This window comes from Panonychus citri, unplaced genomic scaffold (genome assembly GCF_014898815.1).
Source record: "Panonychus citri isolate SS breed McGregor unplaced genomic scaffold, ASM1489881v1 Contig00028, whole genome shotgun sequence".
Taxonomy (NCBI): Eukaryota; Metazoa; Arthropoda; class Arachnida; order Trombidiformes; family Tetranychidae; genus Panonychus; species Panonychus citri.
The window spans coordinates 521,799-540,163 of record NW_026515433.1 but is presented as its reverse complement, the minus strand read 5'-3'; the positions used below and the strand labels follow the sequence as shown (position 1 = coordinate 540,163).

Here is an 18,365-nt window from a genome sequence, read left to right as displayed (position 1 = left end):
AACGTTTGCCTTTCAGCTGAATTTTTCTCGGCTTAAAACCAGAGGCTCTTCAGTCTGACTGGTTCAGAATTCCAATCATCTGGTTTGTCAATTGATTTCTAATCAATTTTTTTATTCGACTTTTGATTATTTTATTGACAGTGACAAAGATTTAATCTGATTATCAACAAACTGAAATAAAACTTGGAGAAAATTGATCAACATCAATTGGAATTGTGAATTAATCAACAACCGAAGGAATAATTTCAAAGCTATTGACATTTTCCTTTGTCTATTGTTTATCATTTTTAATATAGAAAAAGGTTTTCGTCTTTTATTTAAGTTCATTAAATTAATAATCAAATCATCAGCTCAACATAATCTCCATCATCTCATGTAATTATTTTTTCCATCATTATTTATTTCTCCTTGTGTTCAATTCATATTCTGTCTCTAATTTCTCTAGCATTTGCCGCCATAAAATGATCACATTGATCTATTTTTCTTTACTTTGTTCATCTTTTTTCAAGCCAATTTCTTGTCATAATTACGATTGATTTTGATTATAATCCTTTACAATTTAACCATTTAATATACTCTTATATACATTTACCTTGCATAATCACGTTATATTTTCTTCTTTATTTGTTAAATGTTCTCTTTTAGTTGCTGATTCTTGACCATGGAGCCAATAAAGCCAATTGACATTTTAAGTGAAGAAGTCAAAGAATCAGAATATTTTAATGACAATCCAAAGAGTCTTGATGATACTTTTTCCAAGGAAATTAAATCAATTGAGAATCGACTTGTAGCTGCTGAACAAGAAAAGACTCAATTGGAAAGTAATTGTCGAATTTTACAAACAAAGATTAATATGATCATCGAAGGTAAATTAAATTCTCTTTTATTTAATCTTTTTCTTATTCAAATCTAACATTTTGTTTTATTGTTTCTTCTCGTGTTCAACAGAAAAAGAGGCAGAGACCCATAAATATAAAGAAAGTCGTGCTCATCATGTTGAAGTTCAAAAGCGTCTTACCAAATCTCTGAGATCCTACAAGAAACAGCTGATTGAGTTGAAGGATGTGCTTGTTCAAGCTCGCGAAGAGACGGAAAGGATTCGGGAGGAACTCGAGTCGATAAGAAAACGCGAGAAAGAGCTGCGACGTGAAATCGATAATGATAAACACAATTTAGAAAGTGAAAGAGTGAAAAATAAAAAGCCGATAGAAGAGATTGAAGATGATCGCTTGACCAACAAAACTATGAAAGAAGATCGCTTGAAGAAGGAAAAGGAAGCAAAGGCTCAGAAAATGGCTCACAAGGAAAACGATTATGAAGAAAAGAAAACAATCTTAAGTTATGTTGGTGAATTAAATTTCTCAAAGCCCGTTCATAGAGCTGATATTTGTTCTGAAATATTTGATAAGGTCAATTTGACCCAATCGTCCGGCAAACGCAAATCAGGAGATTCTTTTCCTAACATGTCCGACTTCTTCTCCTGCAAGAAAACTAAATCTAATCTATTCAACAGTTTTTTGAATAGTTCATCGACAACACCAACCCAGCGGAACATGAAAGAATTGGAAAACACTCAAAAGAAACTGAATCTCAACATGAGCCTAGAAAAATTGGACGAATTTGAAAATATTTTCAAAGATCTTGGAAATCTAAAGCAAAATAATCGCATAAGCATCAAACCATCGCAACCTCATTCTCCTGAACCACAAACCCGAGAGCCACAAAAACTCACATTGAAAAAGATTCAAGCAAGTCAATCAAGTGATAAGATCACCGATAGTTTACCTGTTCTCTGGGAAGCTTAGCCATTCCAAACAAAATAATCTTTCTTTCTTTCTCTCTCTTACAGCTCATCTAAAGTTCATTTTATTTACAGTTCTATCTCAATTTATCTATTTTATTTACATCATTTTCTTATGACCAGATTCTCATTACATTTTTACTTCTCAATTAATTACAAACCACAATATAGATTGTTATTGTAACCAATCAAAATTGCGGCCACTGATTGACATTGTCCACAGTCGAGTGAGCATCTACCATCCATATTAATCACGCACTTAATTCACTTTCTTTTTCGTGATCAATAGTAATCAGATAATAAACGATTGTTTTTTTTGATGTAATTGTCAAACACTTTAATTAAATATTGTAACGTGTTAAATAATTGTCACAATATCAAAATGTTGAAAAACCAAAAAGTTGATTGCAAAGTTTTAATTACAACACTTTCGATGACCTGAAATGTGAACTTGTAGTTAATCCAATTTTTAGGGTTATCGACACGCCAATTAATCAATCATCTGACCCGGAATAAGATATTGGGATTAAATTGAATTTCCTAATCAATCAATAATCATCAAATTAACCAAATATTGTGACAATTGTCTAATAACTAAAATTGTCTCCGCCTCAAATGGACAGATAATAAAAGTGATCAAAATGTGACAGTTTAAATCACTTTCAATCAAAATCAGTTGTGTTAAACATTCAAATTGTGATCAACTAATCAAAAAATTAACTCGAGTGTCAATCAAATCAACGATAAATTGTGAGAAAAAATGATTTCCAAAATGTCTTTTCGTTTAATTTTCTTTGTTTGTTGTCTGTTTTTCTTAATTGTTACAACTTATGCCTCGAAAAAGTTTCTCACCGGCTTATTGATCGGCTCTTTATTAGGACGTCAACACGAACAAGCACCAGCCTATGTTTACTATCCTTACGTGTAAGTAAAAGACCAATTAGCCGCTAATCACTTACAATTAAATCTTTTTTTAGTAATTAAAGTAACGAAAACAATTAAGTTCTCAGTTAATTATTGTTACAATGACGCAACATCATTTAAAATAAACAATTGAAATATTATCTTAATTGTTTATCTGCGGTTTTGCTATTTTAAACAAAAAAATTGTAATTAAATTGTTCATAGATTTACTGATTAATTAACAGCTAAGTGATTAAAATCTAATTGGTAAAATTTGTTCTACGTGTTAGTTTATTAGTCGGTACTTTAATCTTTAGTAATTCAATTCAATTGTTGAGTTTACGGAAATTTTTACCTTCTCATTAAACAACAATTTACTAACAATTGAATAACAATTAACGATTAGCTTTGACCGTTCTGATCAGTACTCATGATTATAGCCCACGAGTCCATGAAACTTGGAGTAGCCACATGAACGGTCACTTAACTCCAGATCATAGTGGACTATCATTTGGTTATAGTAATTACAAGGAGTTTAAAGGACAATTGGTAAGGTTGATTAATCTTAATTAGTCTAATTGTTTGAGTCAAATTAGGAGTCAGGTTGCAGTTTAAGTCGCATGATGAACTAAATCAAACTATTAACAAGATTACAATTTAAACACAAAGATGAACAGGAAAAGTTGATCAATAATATTAATCACTTTTAATTTATTTCCTATCAATTACAGGCATGATCATCATGATGGAGGAGGAGGAGGATGGTGGTAATTGATTTGTCCCTCAAGCAATTGAACAGTTAATTGTTAATCTTCAATTTGTCTCCAGTAATTAAATTAATCATTTTTTTCTCATCATCAACTTGATTGTTACTTTTTTCGCATCCTTTCAAACTAACATCTCTTTTTCTGTGCCAGTTAATTTTTAATTTATCTCAGTGATTTTCAAGAAATATCAACAATCCCTTAATTGCTGTCAAAATTTACCTCTAACATGTAAACATTTACTCACATCATTTGAAACAATTAAAAAGATTTCTCGTAATTAGATGATAACTGATCATCACTTTTTTTTCAAATTCATTCCGATCAACTTTACTTACCTTTCGTTAACTTAATTAACTGTTTGATTGTCAGGAAATAAAAGGTAAGAGACAAGAGAAAATGACAATTAATTAAACTAAAAACAATGAGAAGAATTACACATTTATTAGATTTACATAGATTTTGATTTGATTTGTCACAATTTAGATCAATTTGATTCTCAAAATGTTTCCTTGTTTTGTTCAAAGCAAATGGTTGGAATGATTAGAATTAGTTTTCATCATCTCGCATCATTGATACGATTTCAAAGGTATATAATTAACAGTTACAATATAGTGAGCACAAAATAGTTGAAATTAGGGATTTAACACTTTTAATTAATGATCACAATAGGAAAAAAAGAGACAGATGAGAGAATCAGAATTAAAAAGAATCGATAGAGAAAAGAGATTGAAAGATTATTGGGGATTAAGAGATCAACATTACAATTTTAACAGATGAATGGAAAAGGAGCTAATTGCTTGCATCAACTTAATTGACATCTAATATATTAATAGTATTTATCGAAAAACAAAATGGAATTGAAAGTTTTTTTCTGGTTCCATTTTCATCTTCTTTCATTTGAGAAAGGACATTATGAGAAAAAAAGTTAACAATCAGTTACAATTTAGTCAGAAGATTAAAGGTCAATTCATCTTGAGATGAAACTTGAGTTTCATTGATTGAAATGAATTTAGTTTATCGAACAATTTAGAGGCTCGTGTTGCTAATTATTTAGAAATTGTTGCTTGTTAATTAACATTTTGGCGAGGTTTAGCTTCCGTTTCTTGTGCGATAGGTTTTTGTTGGATTGCGTTTTGTAGCATCTCTTTTATGCGTATTACATGGTAACGATAATCGAGCATTTCATGGTGATTGTTGCGCTCATTTGGGTGTCCAGTTTTCTATGAATGTAGTTGGTTCAGTTGATTCTATTTCTGTCGTCAATGAGTCGCATTTCTGTTGATGTTCACGATCAATTTTATCTTTTGTCTTTCTTTTATCTTCAACTAATTCTCTTTGTACAAGTTCATGTCTACTGGTCAACTCTGATTTCCTCCGGGCCAATAAATTGCCCAATCGTTGTCGCTCTGCTACTGCAGCATCGATGATTCGCTGGTGTTGTTCCCGTTTAACTCGAGATAATTCAGCTTTGTCCTTATACTTTTTAACCAAATTATTGATGTCTTCTTTTATTTGAGTTTCTACTCTTTCTGTACTCTATTAACGTCGGTAACATGTAATTTTTGCAAATACTTTTCCTGAGAGGATTGAGATGTTTGCATAGCTTCCTCAAGAGCTGCATAATACTTTTCATGATATTTATAGCGAAGAGTTTTCTCCGCGTTAAATTGTTCTAACGTTAAATCATATAACGTTCTCGCCCAAGTTCGATGGAGTTCTTGAAGTCTCGTCACCATCTCTGGACTAGTGGATGTAACATCAACTTCACTTAAACGTTTGTTTAAACTTCTTGCATCCGTTGATGAAGATGATTTTCGAAATAAATTTTTAACTAATACAGATCGTTGTTTACTTTGTGAGCTGCACATCATCAGTTTATGTCCTTTTTGATGACTACTTGCGACTTTCGCTCGAGATTTCTCAAACTTTTTCTTCGTTTCGGCGATATCTTTCTCTAATTTTCCGGTCACTTCTAAAACGTCTTTATGGTTCTTTAACGCTTCCAATGTTTCCACTTCAATATTACAAGCTTCCGACTCCAATAGATAGACCGATCTTTCAGGACCTGCTTCGTCCGATAAACTTCGAACTGATTGGTTTTTCCTTAATGAAGTAGTATCTTGACGGATCAATGGAGGCACTGTTGCTGGATGAGCTGGAGATGAGACGACTTGACATGTAAGTGAGGGAGTCACAGAGGAAGAGGTTGTAGCATTACGATTCGAAGTAACGGAAACAGTTCCATTCATTGATTCGTGTTTCGAAGTTGATGAGCCAATCAAACCTGATGACGTTCGTCTGCTATCTTCAGTTGCATTTGTTTTTCGCTCACTAGAATCATTGGTAACCGTTGCTTTGGCAGCGACTGTAGATGTGTTATTGAGTCCGGAATTGGATCCTTTTTCACTAGTTCCCTGTTCACTGTCACCATCTTCATCAGTTAAAGCTAACAATTGCTTCTCTCTTTTCTCAAACATTGATTGATAAGCTATTGGATTAGCCAGAGCGTCAGCCAACTCAAATAAACCCTCAGGAACATAATCTTTGACAGTTATATGGACAAAAAGTGTAGGAAGAGTTAATGGTTGGCCAGACTCATTTCTTAAGGCTAAGTGACGATACCCAGGCCGAAGTCCGACAACGGAAAGAATTCGGTGACCAATGAACTTGCCACCTTCTTCATAGGCAGCAATCCGAAGGCAGGCTAAGTCAGGAAGTACCACTTTCTTAAAAACGAAAGGATCGTCATCGTATATTGGATTCACTCCATTATTAGGCACCGTTTTGGTTCTTTTCCGACGAATAGTGTCCGCAGGTAAACCGAACATATCAACTTCTACATAAGTCCCTGCTCTTTTATCACTTAAAAATTGACCTGAAATAATCTGAAATTTGAAATTGGAGCAGAAAATGAGAAGACGATTTAGAAAATGTAATCAATCAAAAACTGATGATAATTTATAATGAAACTCGGATCAAAACTCGTAGTATTTCATTACCTAAAGTGCAGTTTTATTTTTTCATTTCAAATTTTTTCCTCAGCAAAAACTCACCTGTACTGAAACAGTTCCTGCAATTATCCCGTCAACAGTTGATTCAGTGAACGGATCAAATTTCCTGTCCATTCGTCTCATGAAATCAGGTTTTAACAGGTAACCACTTCGACCATTATATTCAAAAATTCCCACATTCAATTGCATACCAAGATCTATATTAGTAAATTGCAGAATTCAATGAAAAGTGACAAATTAGATGAGCAGTTTAATTTAAGATTAAATCATGTAAAAAATAAGAATGAATCGTTAAGTGAACACATTTAATTAGTATCGCAATTTAGATAATTTTTTTCTCTCATCACAAAACTAATTCTCATTGATTTCTAGTTATATGAAAGTTTTTCCCTCCATCTTCATCCTCCTTCTTTTGTATCATCATCCTCATCCTTATCCTCATTTCCATCATCACAATCATCTCCTCTCTTCATGGTAAGATAATTTGCTTCCCAGAAGAAGCAGCAATAGCATCACCAATCCTATTTAACCCTCCAGCATCCCAATCACTCCCACACTAGACAGTTACTATGACAACGATAATCCTTTTCATGTATCTGGAGACAGTTTATTTAACAAGTTGAAGATCAATTCAAGCGTAGAAGATCAATAGCGAATTACTATCATTCTCATTTCATCAATTCTAAACCTTGAAATTCTGTTAAGAGAAAATGGTAAAACCAAAGAGGAAAAAGGCAAAAATCTCGGACAATTTTCAATGTCATCAATATAAAGTGTTCAGAGATATTGGATCAAGAGAGAGAGAGAGAGAGAGAGAGAGAGAGAGAGAGAGAGAGAGAGAGAGATCTGATAGAAAACATGTAATTTAAAGTGTTCAGAGAGAAAACCAAAGAAAATGGGAGTGGGGAGGGGAAGGGAAGGGAAAGGAAGGAAGATACACAGTAAAGGAATATGATGAAAATGAGGAAAAAAGAAACAGGATGAGGATGAAGATGAAAGAAAAAGTAAGAGAGAAAAGAAGGAGTAAAGGTTATTGCTCGACATGAGATTATTGAATAAGAAGATATTCTTATGGGAGTTTAGGAATGAGCATAAAGAATCTATTTCTTTGCATATCACTCTCAGCATTTAGCATAAGCATTTATTAGAAAGCAACAAATTTCTCAAAGAAAATAGTAACAAATGCGAAAGACACTCAGACACAGTATTAAAATAGTTATTATGATAAGAAAAATGTATTCATAATCTGATATAAACAGATGGAAGAGCATTAAGCATCTTAAGGAAAAAAATTCGTCAAAAATTGTTAATGATAACAGGATGAAATAGAGAGGAAAAGGAAGAAGATGAAGATGAATAACCTGCGAATTAACGTTATTATCACGTAACAAATAATTCATATAAATATGTTTGTATAAATAATAATGATAATATTATTATTCTGAAAGGTTGGATAAAAAAACATCGTTTTTTTCGAGTAGAGTTACCACCATGTTATTATCATGATAAACTCTGGTGTAAGCTTGATAATTAAAAGGTTTATCCAATAAAAAGTTAGATAAATTTAGTGATTAAAGTATAATGTGAAAATGGAAAAGAGGAAAAGAGGAAAAACAAAAAGATGAGGGAAAGGGGAAAGGATAATGATGATAATATCATTATAACGTTAATAGTGAAACTGATGCTATGTTGATGAGGATGATGATTATTTTTATTATGATGATAAGCTGGGGGACGAAAGAGAGAGAGAGAGAAGAGAGAGAGAGAGAGAGATGCCTGATGATGAGTAAAGATGCATGATAAATTTCACGAATAGAAAAGGAGTAATTCGTAAAAAATGCTGTTCTGTTGAGAGCTCAGTTGGAAATGAATGTTACTATTACTATCATATTTGCTTAAGGACTCCAAGTACTGAAAGACTATTTAGCAATTCAGATGGGAATCTACTTTTGAAGTTGATTATATTACAAGCTGTTAGCCTCAGTGTGATGGTGGAAATACACAAAGGTAACGATGAAGGTGGAAAATGATGAAGATAAAAGAAAGAGATAGAAAAGGATAGAGATGATATAACATCCATGATAAACTGAGAATGAAGATATGAAATACAATTTGAGTATGTACACAAATCATCATCACAAAAAGAGTATATAAGTCAATGTTGTTAGAGTTCAATGAATAGAATAAGATAGAAAAGTTCTCTATTTATGAATCAGAGAGAGAGAGAAAAGAAACCAATGATGAAAACGGTTGATTATAATGAAAGAGATAAAAGATGATGGAGATAAAGTAAAAATGTCTACAAGATACACGACGAAATAACTGTGAATGATAGATTAGGATAAAAAAAGGAAATGAAAACTTGACAGGAAATGGTTGTGTTAAATTCTAAGATTTTCTCTTATTTTTTCATCTTCATCTTTCATCATATGTTCTTTCTATTATTACAATTTCATAGGCTTTTCATTTCTCTCAAAATTACAAGTTCTCTGTTCATCTTGGATCGAAAATGTTTCTCACTCGCATCTTCTTTTCTTCATGTTCCAATTTAACAGAGTTTCTTCTCTTTTCTTCTTTCTTATGTAATATTAAATTCGAAAATCAAGTTAAAACTTACCTAAAGTTTGAAAATTAAGGGCAACCATTTGACAACCAGCGTTCCAAAAGACTTGAGGCATATAGTTACTCGAATCCACTCGAGTTCCTTTCGGATAGATTCGGCTTAACTGAACTTTGTTTAGGCTGCAAGGAAAATGATTATCACCATGATGAAAAGTAAGATGGAAAATAAATATAAATGAAAGATGGTTTTTAAGATGAACATGAAGATGATCATCATCATGTCTTAGCTTTTTTGTTATCATAAAAATTGCATTAGTTTGTTTCCTCACAGATAATAAACCAACAGAATTTAAGAAAAATCATAAATATATGTATTACTCGTATTTTTGAAAACTTGAAAGAATCATGATGATGATAACTTGAAATAATATTATATATGAACAGATGATGGGGACCATTATCATCATCATGAGATGGAATCATTTACACCTTATATTGAGTTTCACGATTGTGAAAACCATTTTCTATCTTTTCCTTTTTTCCTCATTCTCTTTGTTTATCTCTTGGTGTTTTTTTCTTCTGTTGTTTATGATGATGAAGGTGAGAAGATGAGAAAAATCAACAAATGAGATTTGTTACAATTCATTTATCTCTCATCATTATCAACACTTTGTTTGATTTACAACAATCATTATTATTTCATTAGAATGATTAATTTGTACTTCAATATATATATTTCTGTTCAATTGTAATTCTACATCATTTCTTGCTTCGTTTACTTTAATATAATTACCGTTAACTTAGATGAGTAAATCTTGATAAACTAATAGATTAAGAGAGGTTTTTTTGCCTTCCATGATTATGTTTTTTTCTTCATCCAACAAATCGTATGAATATTAATCACGTTAATTGATAATTAACTTACTTGACAAAATCGACTGGTCGCATTTTTAACAAGCTTGTTGCTTGGGCTTCGACAAATGAGGAAATTTCATAACTTCTATTGCGCTCTGGAAGAGAGATGAGGATGAGAGATGAGCGATGTTCACAAAGGCGAAAGTGATGAAGAGAGAGCAATGATATGGAGAAAAGTAAATAGAAAAAAAAAGAAATAGAAAAAAGGTAATAAATACTAAGATAATATGATAATGATGGTATGTTAATTAATTTGGGAAATGATTATGTTAATAGAGTGACTATTTTGTTTGACTTGATTTAATCAATGTTGTGTTATTTTACACACAATGTAACATTGAGTAGCTTTAAGACAAAGACAAAAAGAGTGACAATCATGGTGATAATAGTTAGGAATGATAATCAAAAGGTTAATTGCTTACTTTCAGAATATTCAAAGGAGACGAAATTAACTGGCTGAATATAATTAACAATAGCGGACATATCATCACAAGCCTCTGCTTCCTTATGAACATCACCTTCGAGTTGTTCACCAACTGAACTGCCTGAAGCGGCTCCACCGGCTTCACTTGGAGGACCAGCGTCATCATCTTCGAGACTGTAATCAGATTCATTATCATCCAAATCACAACTTGATGTAACTGCTATCTTGTTGTTTGCAGCCAAACCAGTACCGGTCGAACCACCTTGACCACTGAGAGAATCGTCGTTATCGGCTAATTGGGAGGAATCCTCTCTTTCCAGGGTGTTGGACTCGTCGCTATTATTTGTTTGGAGAGTAGCACGTCTCTCGGGAGTGGATGTTGGAAGACATGATGAAGACGATGATCCCGTAATCGTATTAGGGGTTTCACCTGAAGATGTCATGGTTGATGAAGTTTCGATCCTCACGGATGGTCCAGTACCACCAAGACCATCACCGGGATTTGAAGTTGAATTGGACGTAGTTGAAGTGCTTGTGAGATTAGTTCCTCGTTTATTTTTCCTCTGCTTTGAGTGTTTCTTTTTATTTTTAATCAAAATTTTTCTCATCAATAAATTAGGAGAGGGCAGATTAACACCGGGTTTGAGCGGATGAGAGGGAAGAGGTTCAGTTAAAAGCATTTCACCAAAAATTTTACGACAATATTGGGCTATTTTGGCTTGTTGACGAGTTGAACAATGGTTTTCAAACGAAAGGATTACAGGGTAACAAGAGGTTTTAAAGGCTGTTTCAGCAATTGCTTCGAGAACATCTTTACAGGGAATGTCAGAGACCACAGTGTATCCATGGGTGATAATGGGTTCATCGGAATTTCGCCCATTCCAACAATCTAATTCAATGCAACGACAGCCCGCTAATAGACATTGACGGTATATTTCAACTGAGGCTTTACCAGTCAACTGATGACCAGTGAGATATGTATTGTGGGAAGAGTTGACGAAATAGTGGTTGAGAGGTTGGTCCATGTCCTGATTGTGGTCAAACTTTTCAGGCGCAACAATAGCATTGTCATCACTCATCAAATAACGAAGAAAACCATCAGCTGAGATACAGTCTGTTAGTCAATAAGAGAAAATATTAATACATTGAAACATAGAATGAAAGAAATTATCAACATGATGATGGTCATTGGTGATGTAAGAACAAGTAGGCAAAAGAAGGAGGATCAAATATTAGAACTAAATCCATGTAAGTAAAAGGAAAGAAATTGTTGATTTATAAAGAGCTAAAAGAAAGAGAGAAGGAGAAACTTTAAGAGATGATGATGATAATAGATGAAGATTGAATCAAACGGAAAAGGGATTGTCAATCAGATTGACGAGAATAAATTGTATAAGAGTAAAAGCGTCAAAAAGTGACAACAGAACTGAAATAGTTAGAAGAGAGAGAGAGAGAGAGAGAGATCAAAATTAGAGGACAATATTGGTTGACATCCTGTCAACCATTGAAAATAATAATTAACTATCAAAATGGTAAACCAAGTAAACATAAACACAGAGATAGACAGAAGATGAGAGAGGAAAGAGGAAAGAGAGGGAAAATAAGTTTAACCTGTTCAATTGCTTGTTATTTGGGTTTAATGTTGTAATAACACGAGAGAGTAAATCACAATGAGGTTGATGATGAAAACCTTACATATATGATAAAATATCATATATGTTTCACTCAAATTGTAGTCTTTTTGTTGCTATTTCTTAGTGGCCATCACACAATCAACAGTTAACAGAAAATATTAAGTGAAAGCTGAGCAACACAATAAATCAACAATTGCAGAGTAACAATAATAATGATACTGGTAACAACTAATTTATTTACCATTATTATTATCATGGTTACCATTATCATCATTATTGTATTGAACAAGGAGATTTTCATTTTTCGAACATGATTTTCAGGGGAAAAAAGAATAAGAAAAATGACCAATAATTACCTTTCTCAACATTGACTTTATTCGGTTCGTATTGAGATATTAATTCAATTCCCTTGGCTCGATCAGCGTATGGATAAAGTATTTCGTTTAATCGAGGATCTCGTTGCTCTTTGTTTAGAAAAGCAACAAACTGATCGACAGTCATCAACCTTGGATGATTGTTTACCATTTTACTTGATTCACCAACAGAAATACTGGAGAGGGAGAGGGAGAGAGAGAAAGTTGATGAAAAGTATATCAAAAAGAAGATGATGGAGATATAACAGGAATAATAGAGAAAAAGGAGGAAAATAGTAAATAGAAAATAAAAGTTGGATAATTTGAATTATAATGAACATGAAAACCTGTTAATTCGTTTCGAGTCTAATCTAACGATCTATTCAATGGAAAATAATGATTACCAGAAAAAAAGAAAAGGAAAAGGAAAAGAAGTTGAAAATGATGTTTGATGATGATGGTGATGATGATAAGAAGATAGAAGGACAATTTTAAACATTTCAGTGTACAAAAGATATTAAGAGAAAAGAGGGAATTGCAATTATCTGGTTATAAGAAATCAGGTGAAAGTAAAAGATGAGAAATGTATGAAAAAAAAAGGAAAAGGTAAAAGTAGAAAAGTAAAAAATATAAATCAGCTCTTGACTTATAATACAATCAACACACTTGAAACATATTACAAGTCAAATCAAAGAGGATGATGATGATGATGATGATGAAAGAAGCATTGGAAAATCTTGAGCTGATAAATAAATAACATGGAGATTGAAGGGAAAGAGAATAGAATAAAAAAGGTTAAGAGAAAAAATTGTTAAGGTTACTTACAGTCGGTCAAATATTTTGTCAACTTCACTTCGAACAACAAGATGTTTATAAAATTGTAAGAATGTCTCAAGAGGGAACTTATCTGGATCAAAGGAACTTGACTTTCCAGTCGGAATGTTCGTGAAATCCATGGCCTTTTCAACGCGCTTCTTATCGTCCTTGTGCTGAGCATATTGTTTAATAAAATTTCTCACAGGAATTTGTCCTTCCCTATCTACCATTAGCTGTATTTTAGTGTGAGCTTTAGCTAATAAGGTGTAAGGTGACGAGTTGAGTGCCAATAGGTTGTAGGCCATTTTGAGTACTGAATCGGTCCATTCAATGGCATCATCACGATTTGGAGCAACAAAGTTAATAAATGAAGTATTTACAAAATCAGGTCCATAAACAACAGTGAAAGTTTTATCCTCTAATGGAACCTCAGGAAGTCCAATGTTACAGCTATCACGAAGTCGACCTTCTTTGGGAACACGAGCATTTCGTCCAGTTCGAGTATCCCGAATGGAAGAAATTTCTAGGTATTCGATTTCATTGTTAGTATCTTTCCAGTAGAGAAAAAATCCTTTGGAATCGATACACAGGGTAACATGGGTTCCTATAGTTGAATCCTATGAGGAAGAGAAAGAATAATAATATGTAATAGTGGAAAAGAAAAAAGAAAAAAGAAAACTAAGACTGAGAATACAGTGTGTCCTTGGATGGTAAAGTTATGATAGATGAAAACAGTAAACATGGCATGTATTTGCTATTCAAATTTTAATGATAATAAAACAATTACTCTGAAGAACAAGGGAGACCATGCTTACTGATTTAATTCTAAGTAAACAGAGGCAAAAGTTACATGATGGGAGAAAGGAAAACACAGAATCAAAAAGTAAACTACTTACATCGTCCCATTTAACGAATTTGCATCCTTGTTGAAGTCTCTCTTGCACCACAATTGGTTTCAGTTGAATGACGTGAACACCAGCTTTTCCTGAGGCCATCACTTTACCATGTAAAATAAACGAGAAACACACTGGTGATGATGAAGAAGAAGATGCTTGTGGTGACTGACGATAACTCTGATGTTGATAATAATGGAAATGAGATGAGAGAAGAAGATTGAATTGAAGGAATGTGATGAGAATGATGGTGAAGTGAAGGAGAGAAAGGAGAAGCTGAAGTCATAACAATACACAGAAACACTGGAATTAGAAAACACGTAAACTCACCCATAGAATAAAAGTGAAAGAAAAGAAGAAGAAAAAATCACCAAGAAATTATAACAAACATGAGATGAAGAAGAAGAGAAAAAAATAATAATACAAGAAAAGGTGAACAAGAAGAAGAAGGAAAGAAAAATCTGAGAAATGATGAACACTTGGATGATGATCTGAGAGTAAAAAGTGAAGAAGAAGAAGAAGAAGAAGAAAACTGAATAAGACTGAACAAATCTACTGATGAAAGTTCCTTCTCATGGTAAATCACAAAGAGTAGGTGCCCATTGGAAAGAAGCTGCATCCTCATTGATGCGCATTGTTGAACATTCCGAGTTTCTGTTTATCTTTTTTCTTACATTTGAACCTCTTCTCGTTAGCGCAACTTCATTAAATCTCCACCTTCATGTGAACCTGAGCAAAGAAAATTTCATTTCGACCTTGTAGATGGAGACACATCACAATTGATGTTCTTTGGTTGTTAATTGTTTAGAAAATAATTAATCTATTGTCTTTCTAATTCGCTCTTTGTTTAATTGGTCTATTTTCGAATTTCCTTTTATTCTATTCATCGGCTTCTCTTTTAATCGGCTGTTAATCTTTTCCAATAGAAAGTGAATGTCTTTTTGTTATTTTCTTCATTATCTCTTCTTCTTTTCTATCCCTTGGATTATCAACTGATGACAGATACGCTTAGTCGCCTTTGTTTACATCTTTGTACTTTATTATGGCAGTTTAATGTTTACTCTGATTATGGTGTTGATTGATTTATTGATTGATTAGTTGATTCTTTGGTTGGATGGTTGGTTGGTTCATTGGTATGTCATCATTACCAGTTTCTTATTTGTGTACATATTTTACCTTTTAATTTACTATTTTTCTTTCTCTATCATTGTTAATCTTTTTCTTTGTTTTCTTTCATTTCTTTAGATGTTCTCGTTTTTTTATCTTCTTTCATATCATAAACATTTGGTTCCATGATATTAGACCAATATGGGAATCGTACAAAAATCAATCACCACTCTATTGTTAATATCTCTCTTCTGTTGCTTCATTTTGATTAAAATGGAAAGTAAATCGGATCGTGTGACCAATTGGTTTGCTATATTCTGGCCATTGTGGGTTCTTAATTGTATCTTCTTTTTCCATGGAGCAATTAAAGTGGCTCATTCTTTGAGGTATCCAGTTGAAGAATACACTCTGAAAACCTTGAAAAAGAAAGCAGGTCTTTTGGTTGGAATTACTCTTCTATTCATCTCCGAGGTTCTCTTTTGCCTTAAATTACAATATTTTTCCACTATTCCCATGTTTGTTGTGATGACACCTTTATGGGGTGTTCTTGGTCTCATAATTGTTTACCTCATTCGTTATTTGATAAGAAATCAATCTTGTAGCTGAGAAAAAATGACTTGATGATCAATAAAGTAAATTTTTATTGGTTAATTTACAAGCTATTATGATATATTTTCTCATCAATTTTCATTTCTTCCAAGTGATCGATGTCATTTAATATCAATTACACTTTTCTTTGCTCAAGGATAAAATGATTTCCTGTGTAGAAATTATAATCAGTTGAGTTCTAAATATTGTGACAACCAGTTAATCAATGTAAATTGTTTAGAAACTTAAATGTACACAAATTTAATCCAGATAAGGATATCGATGCTCTGGAACATAGTAACTTTCGTAAGCAAAATCTTCATAGTTTCTGTAATCCTGAAGGAATCCTAAACTTTTGACATCTAATCTGAATGGACCGGTTCGTCCATCCATTAAAGTTAATCCAATGTACGTGATGGGATTTGGGGCCACGCGAACTTGTGGTTCTTGCATACGACCAAAAGCTCCCAGGAAAAATTTAGAAAACGGTATTTTAACTTCTTGCCAATACGGTCCTCCATGAGTCGGCAGCCATGTTAAATATTTGTCATCCCAATTTTGATTAGAATAACCTCTTTGACCGAGAATAACCATCCAACGTCTACCGTCGCCTCTTATTTTCATCGTTAAGTGAGTCCATTTTTCGATATCAAATTCGATATTACTGTCAGATGCCACGAACTCGGGAGCTTCGAAAAGCGTCATATTTACATAACCTGAAATAGTTGAATTAGATTAATATGATAAAACAATGAGATGAATTCAAAGAAACTTACCAACTCTAGATATCGTTCCATCTTTAGGTAAATTGATTGAATCAAGGTAACCAGAGAAAGTGGCATAACCTCCGTTATTTTGTTCTAATCTGCATGTAGAATAACCTTCATTCCAAATTCTATCTGACCCAAGCTTCCATTTTGATAAATCTTCGGGTTTACTGAAATCGGAGATGATAAATTCATCGTCTAAGCAAATGGTTCTATAGTTTTTCATGGGATTTCTTAGTTTTCTCTTGAAAACATATCGAGACCAATTGTCCCATACACTGTAAAACTCTTTCATCTGCTGGAATTCTTCCTTTAATAATCTCCATCTTGTCTTGAAATCTCCTTCGACAAATTCTCCGTATTTCTCTTCATATTTCAATGTTCCTCTGGGTGATTGAAGCATCGCACAATTAACATTCGATGTGAATAAACTTCTCACCAGAAGAGGTGATTGTTTGTTCAAAGATAACGAACATAACCGAATGGTGAACATTTTCAGAAGTTATAAACCCAATAAATTTATTCAATAACCAAACAATTAATACAATTAAAATATAAAATGAAAACAATTAATATTCGTCAACATTTTTGCAAAAATATTCTCATTCAATGTTTACCTGTTTAGTTTATTTTGTAGCCGCACGATGACTCTGAGTCTGGAACTAGTTTAATTAGCAATAACAATCAATTAATTATTTGAACATCATCATAAGGCCTTAAAAGATTATTGATTATCTTTGACTATACTAATTTGCGATTGTCAAGCTTTTCCTCCCCATACGAATCTGGGAGCAGTAATTGGTAAGCGACTGAATTTGTCGCTTTTCAAATATCCATCGATTTTGGGTAAGGATTCAAATTTAGAAAGAAAATCTTTGAGTGTTGAATGAGCTTCAATCAATTCGCATTTGTAAATTCGGACGAAATCCAATAGAGAATACATGATACAATCAGCGTATGAAACTTTCTCACCAAGAACGAAAGGACCAGATCCAAGGAATTTGTTTAATTGTTCCAATTTAGGTGGAATATATTCATTGATTTCTTTTTGTGCTGTTTCATCATGAGTTCGCCAACATTTGAACAAGAACATGATCATATCCATCGACGCTTGTTCAGCTAAATCACATCGAGTTACCTCATTTTCTTCTATACCAGCTAGTCCATTTTTCCGTCCCAAATATCGCAAAATAGCAACAGTCTTTTTTCACAAGAAACAAAAAGTCCAATTAAACAATTGAATCGAAATCAAGTTAAACTCAATAGTAAATGCAAATCATTTTACTCACTTGTGATAGTTTAACGTCACCATCAATGTAATAAGGTAAATTAGGGAAATCAAGTCCTAGTTCATTTGCTCCAGACCGAAAATCATCTTTTGAATACTCAGGAGCAGCGCCGAGGTTGTAAGTCTTAAGTTCATACTCGACACCAGCTTGAGCTAACAAGAAACGAATTGGATCACTAAAACCTCGAATATTCCAATAACCAAGAATTGGAGCCGTTAATTCACCTTTGAAAGACTCTCCGTGTTTCTCTTTGTATTTTAATTCTCGTCTAGGGGATTGGAAAACATAATTAACATTCGATGTAAATAAACTTTTCACCAAGAGAGACGATCGTTTGTTGATCGTAAAAGAACATAACCGAATAGCAAACATTTCCAAACCTACAAATCTAAAAAACAAAAAAATTGGCTTAATTACAATTAAAGTAGAAACAATTAATAGTTTAAAATACTTTCAGTGGAAAAATTCAAAATCAAGCAAATTTAAATGTTTACCTTTTTGGTTGACTTACTCATCGCAAGATGGCTCTGAAAGC

At 32.9% G+C, this 18,365-nt stretch overlaps 4 protein-coding genes across 4 annotated transcripts; 1 reads left to right on the top strand and 3 right to left on the bottom strand.

Annotated features, from left to right (window-relative positions):
• The first annotated feature begins 98 nt into the window (after positions 1-98).
• On the top strand, positions 99-2,126 carry LOC128396976 (uncharacterized). The gene is made up of 3 exons (XM_053357638.1): positions 99-375; positions 646-866; positions 949-2,126. Exons 2-3 carry the CDS (start codon positions 662-664, stop codon positions 1,803-1,805), a joined length of 1,062 nt encoding a protein of 353 aa, XP_053213613.1. The 5' UTR covers positions 99-375; positions 646-661; the 3' UTR covers positions 1,806-2,126.
• A 1,748-nt stretch (positions 2,127-3,874) lies between these two features.
• On the bottom strand, positions 3,875-14,781 carry LOC128396970 (1-phosphatidylinositol 4,5-bisphosphate phosphodiesterase classes I and II-like). The gene is given in 9 exon segments (XM_053357625.1): positions 3,875-4,997; positions 5,000-6,356; positions 6,525-6,679; positions 9,100-9,224; positions 9,970-10,054; positions 10,382-11,497; positions 12,374-12,567; positions 13,196-13,803; positions 14,083-14,781. Coding segments are annotated over 9 exon segments (4,065 nt in total). The 5' UTR covers positions 14,182-14,781; the 3' UTR covers positions 3,875-4,671.
• Positions 14,782-15,803: 1,022 nt separating this feature from the next.
• On the bottom strand, positions 15,804-17,038 carry LOC128396977 (probable complex I intermediate-associated protein 30, mitochondrial). The gene is made up of 2 exons (XM_053357639.1): positions 16,551-17,038; positions 15,804-16,490 (listed from the first exon to the last, which is right to left on the bottom strand). Exons 1-2 carry the CDS (start codon positions 17,032-17,034, stop codon positions 16,036-16,038), a joined length of 939 nt encoding a protein of 312 aa, XP_053213614.1. The 5' UTR covers positions 17,035-17,038; the 3' UTR covers positions 15,804-16,035.
• Positions 17,034-18,290, bottom strand: LOC128396978 (glutathione S-transferase B-like). Its single transcript, XM_053357640.1, has 2 exons — positions 17,831-18,290; positions 17,034-17,742 (listed from the first exon to the last, which is right to left on the bottom strand). Exons 1-2 carry the CDS (start codon positions 18,200-18,202, stop codon positions 17,302-17,304), a joined length of 813 nt encoding a protein of 270 aa, XP_053213615.1. The 5' UTR covers positions 18,203-18,290; the 3' UTR covers positions 17,034-17,301.
• Between the last annotated feature and the right edge of the window lie 75 nt (positions 18,291-18,365).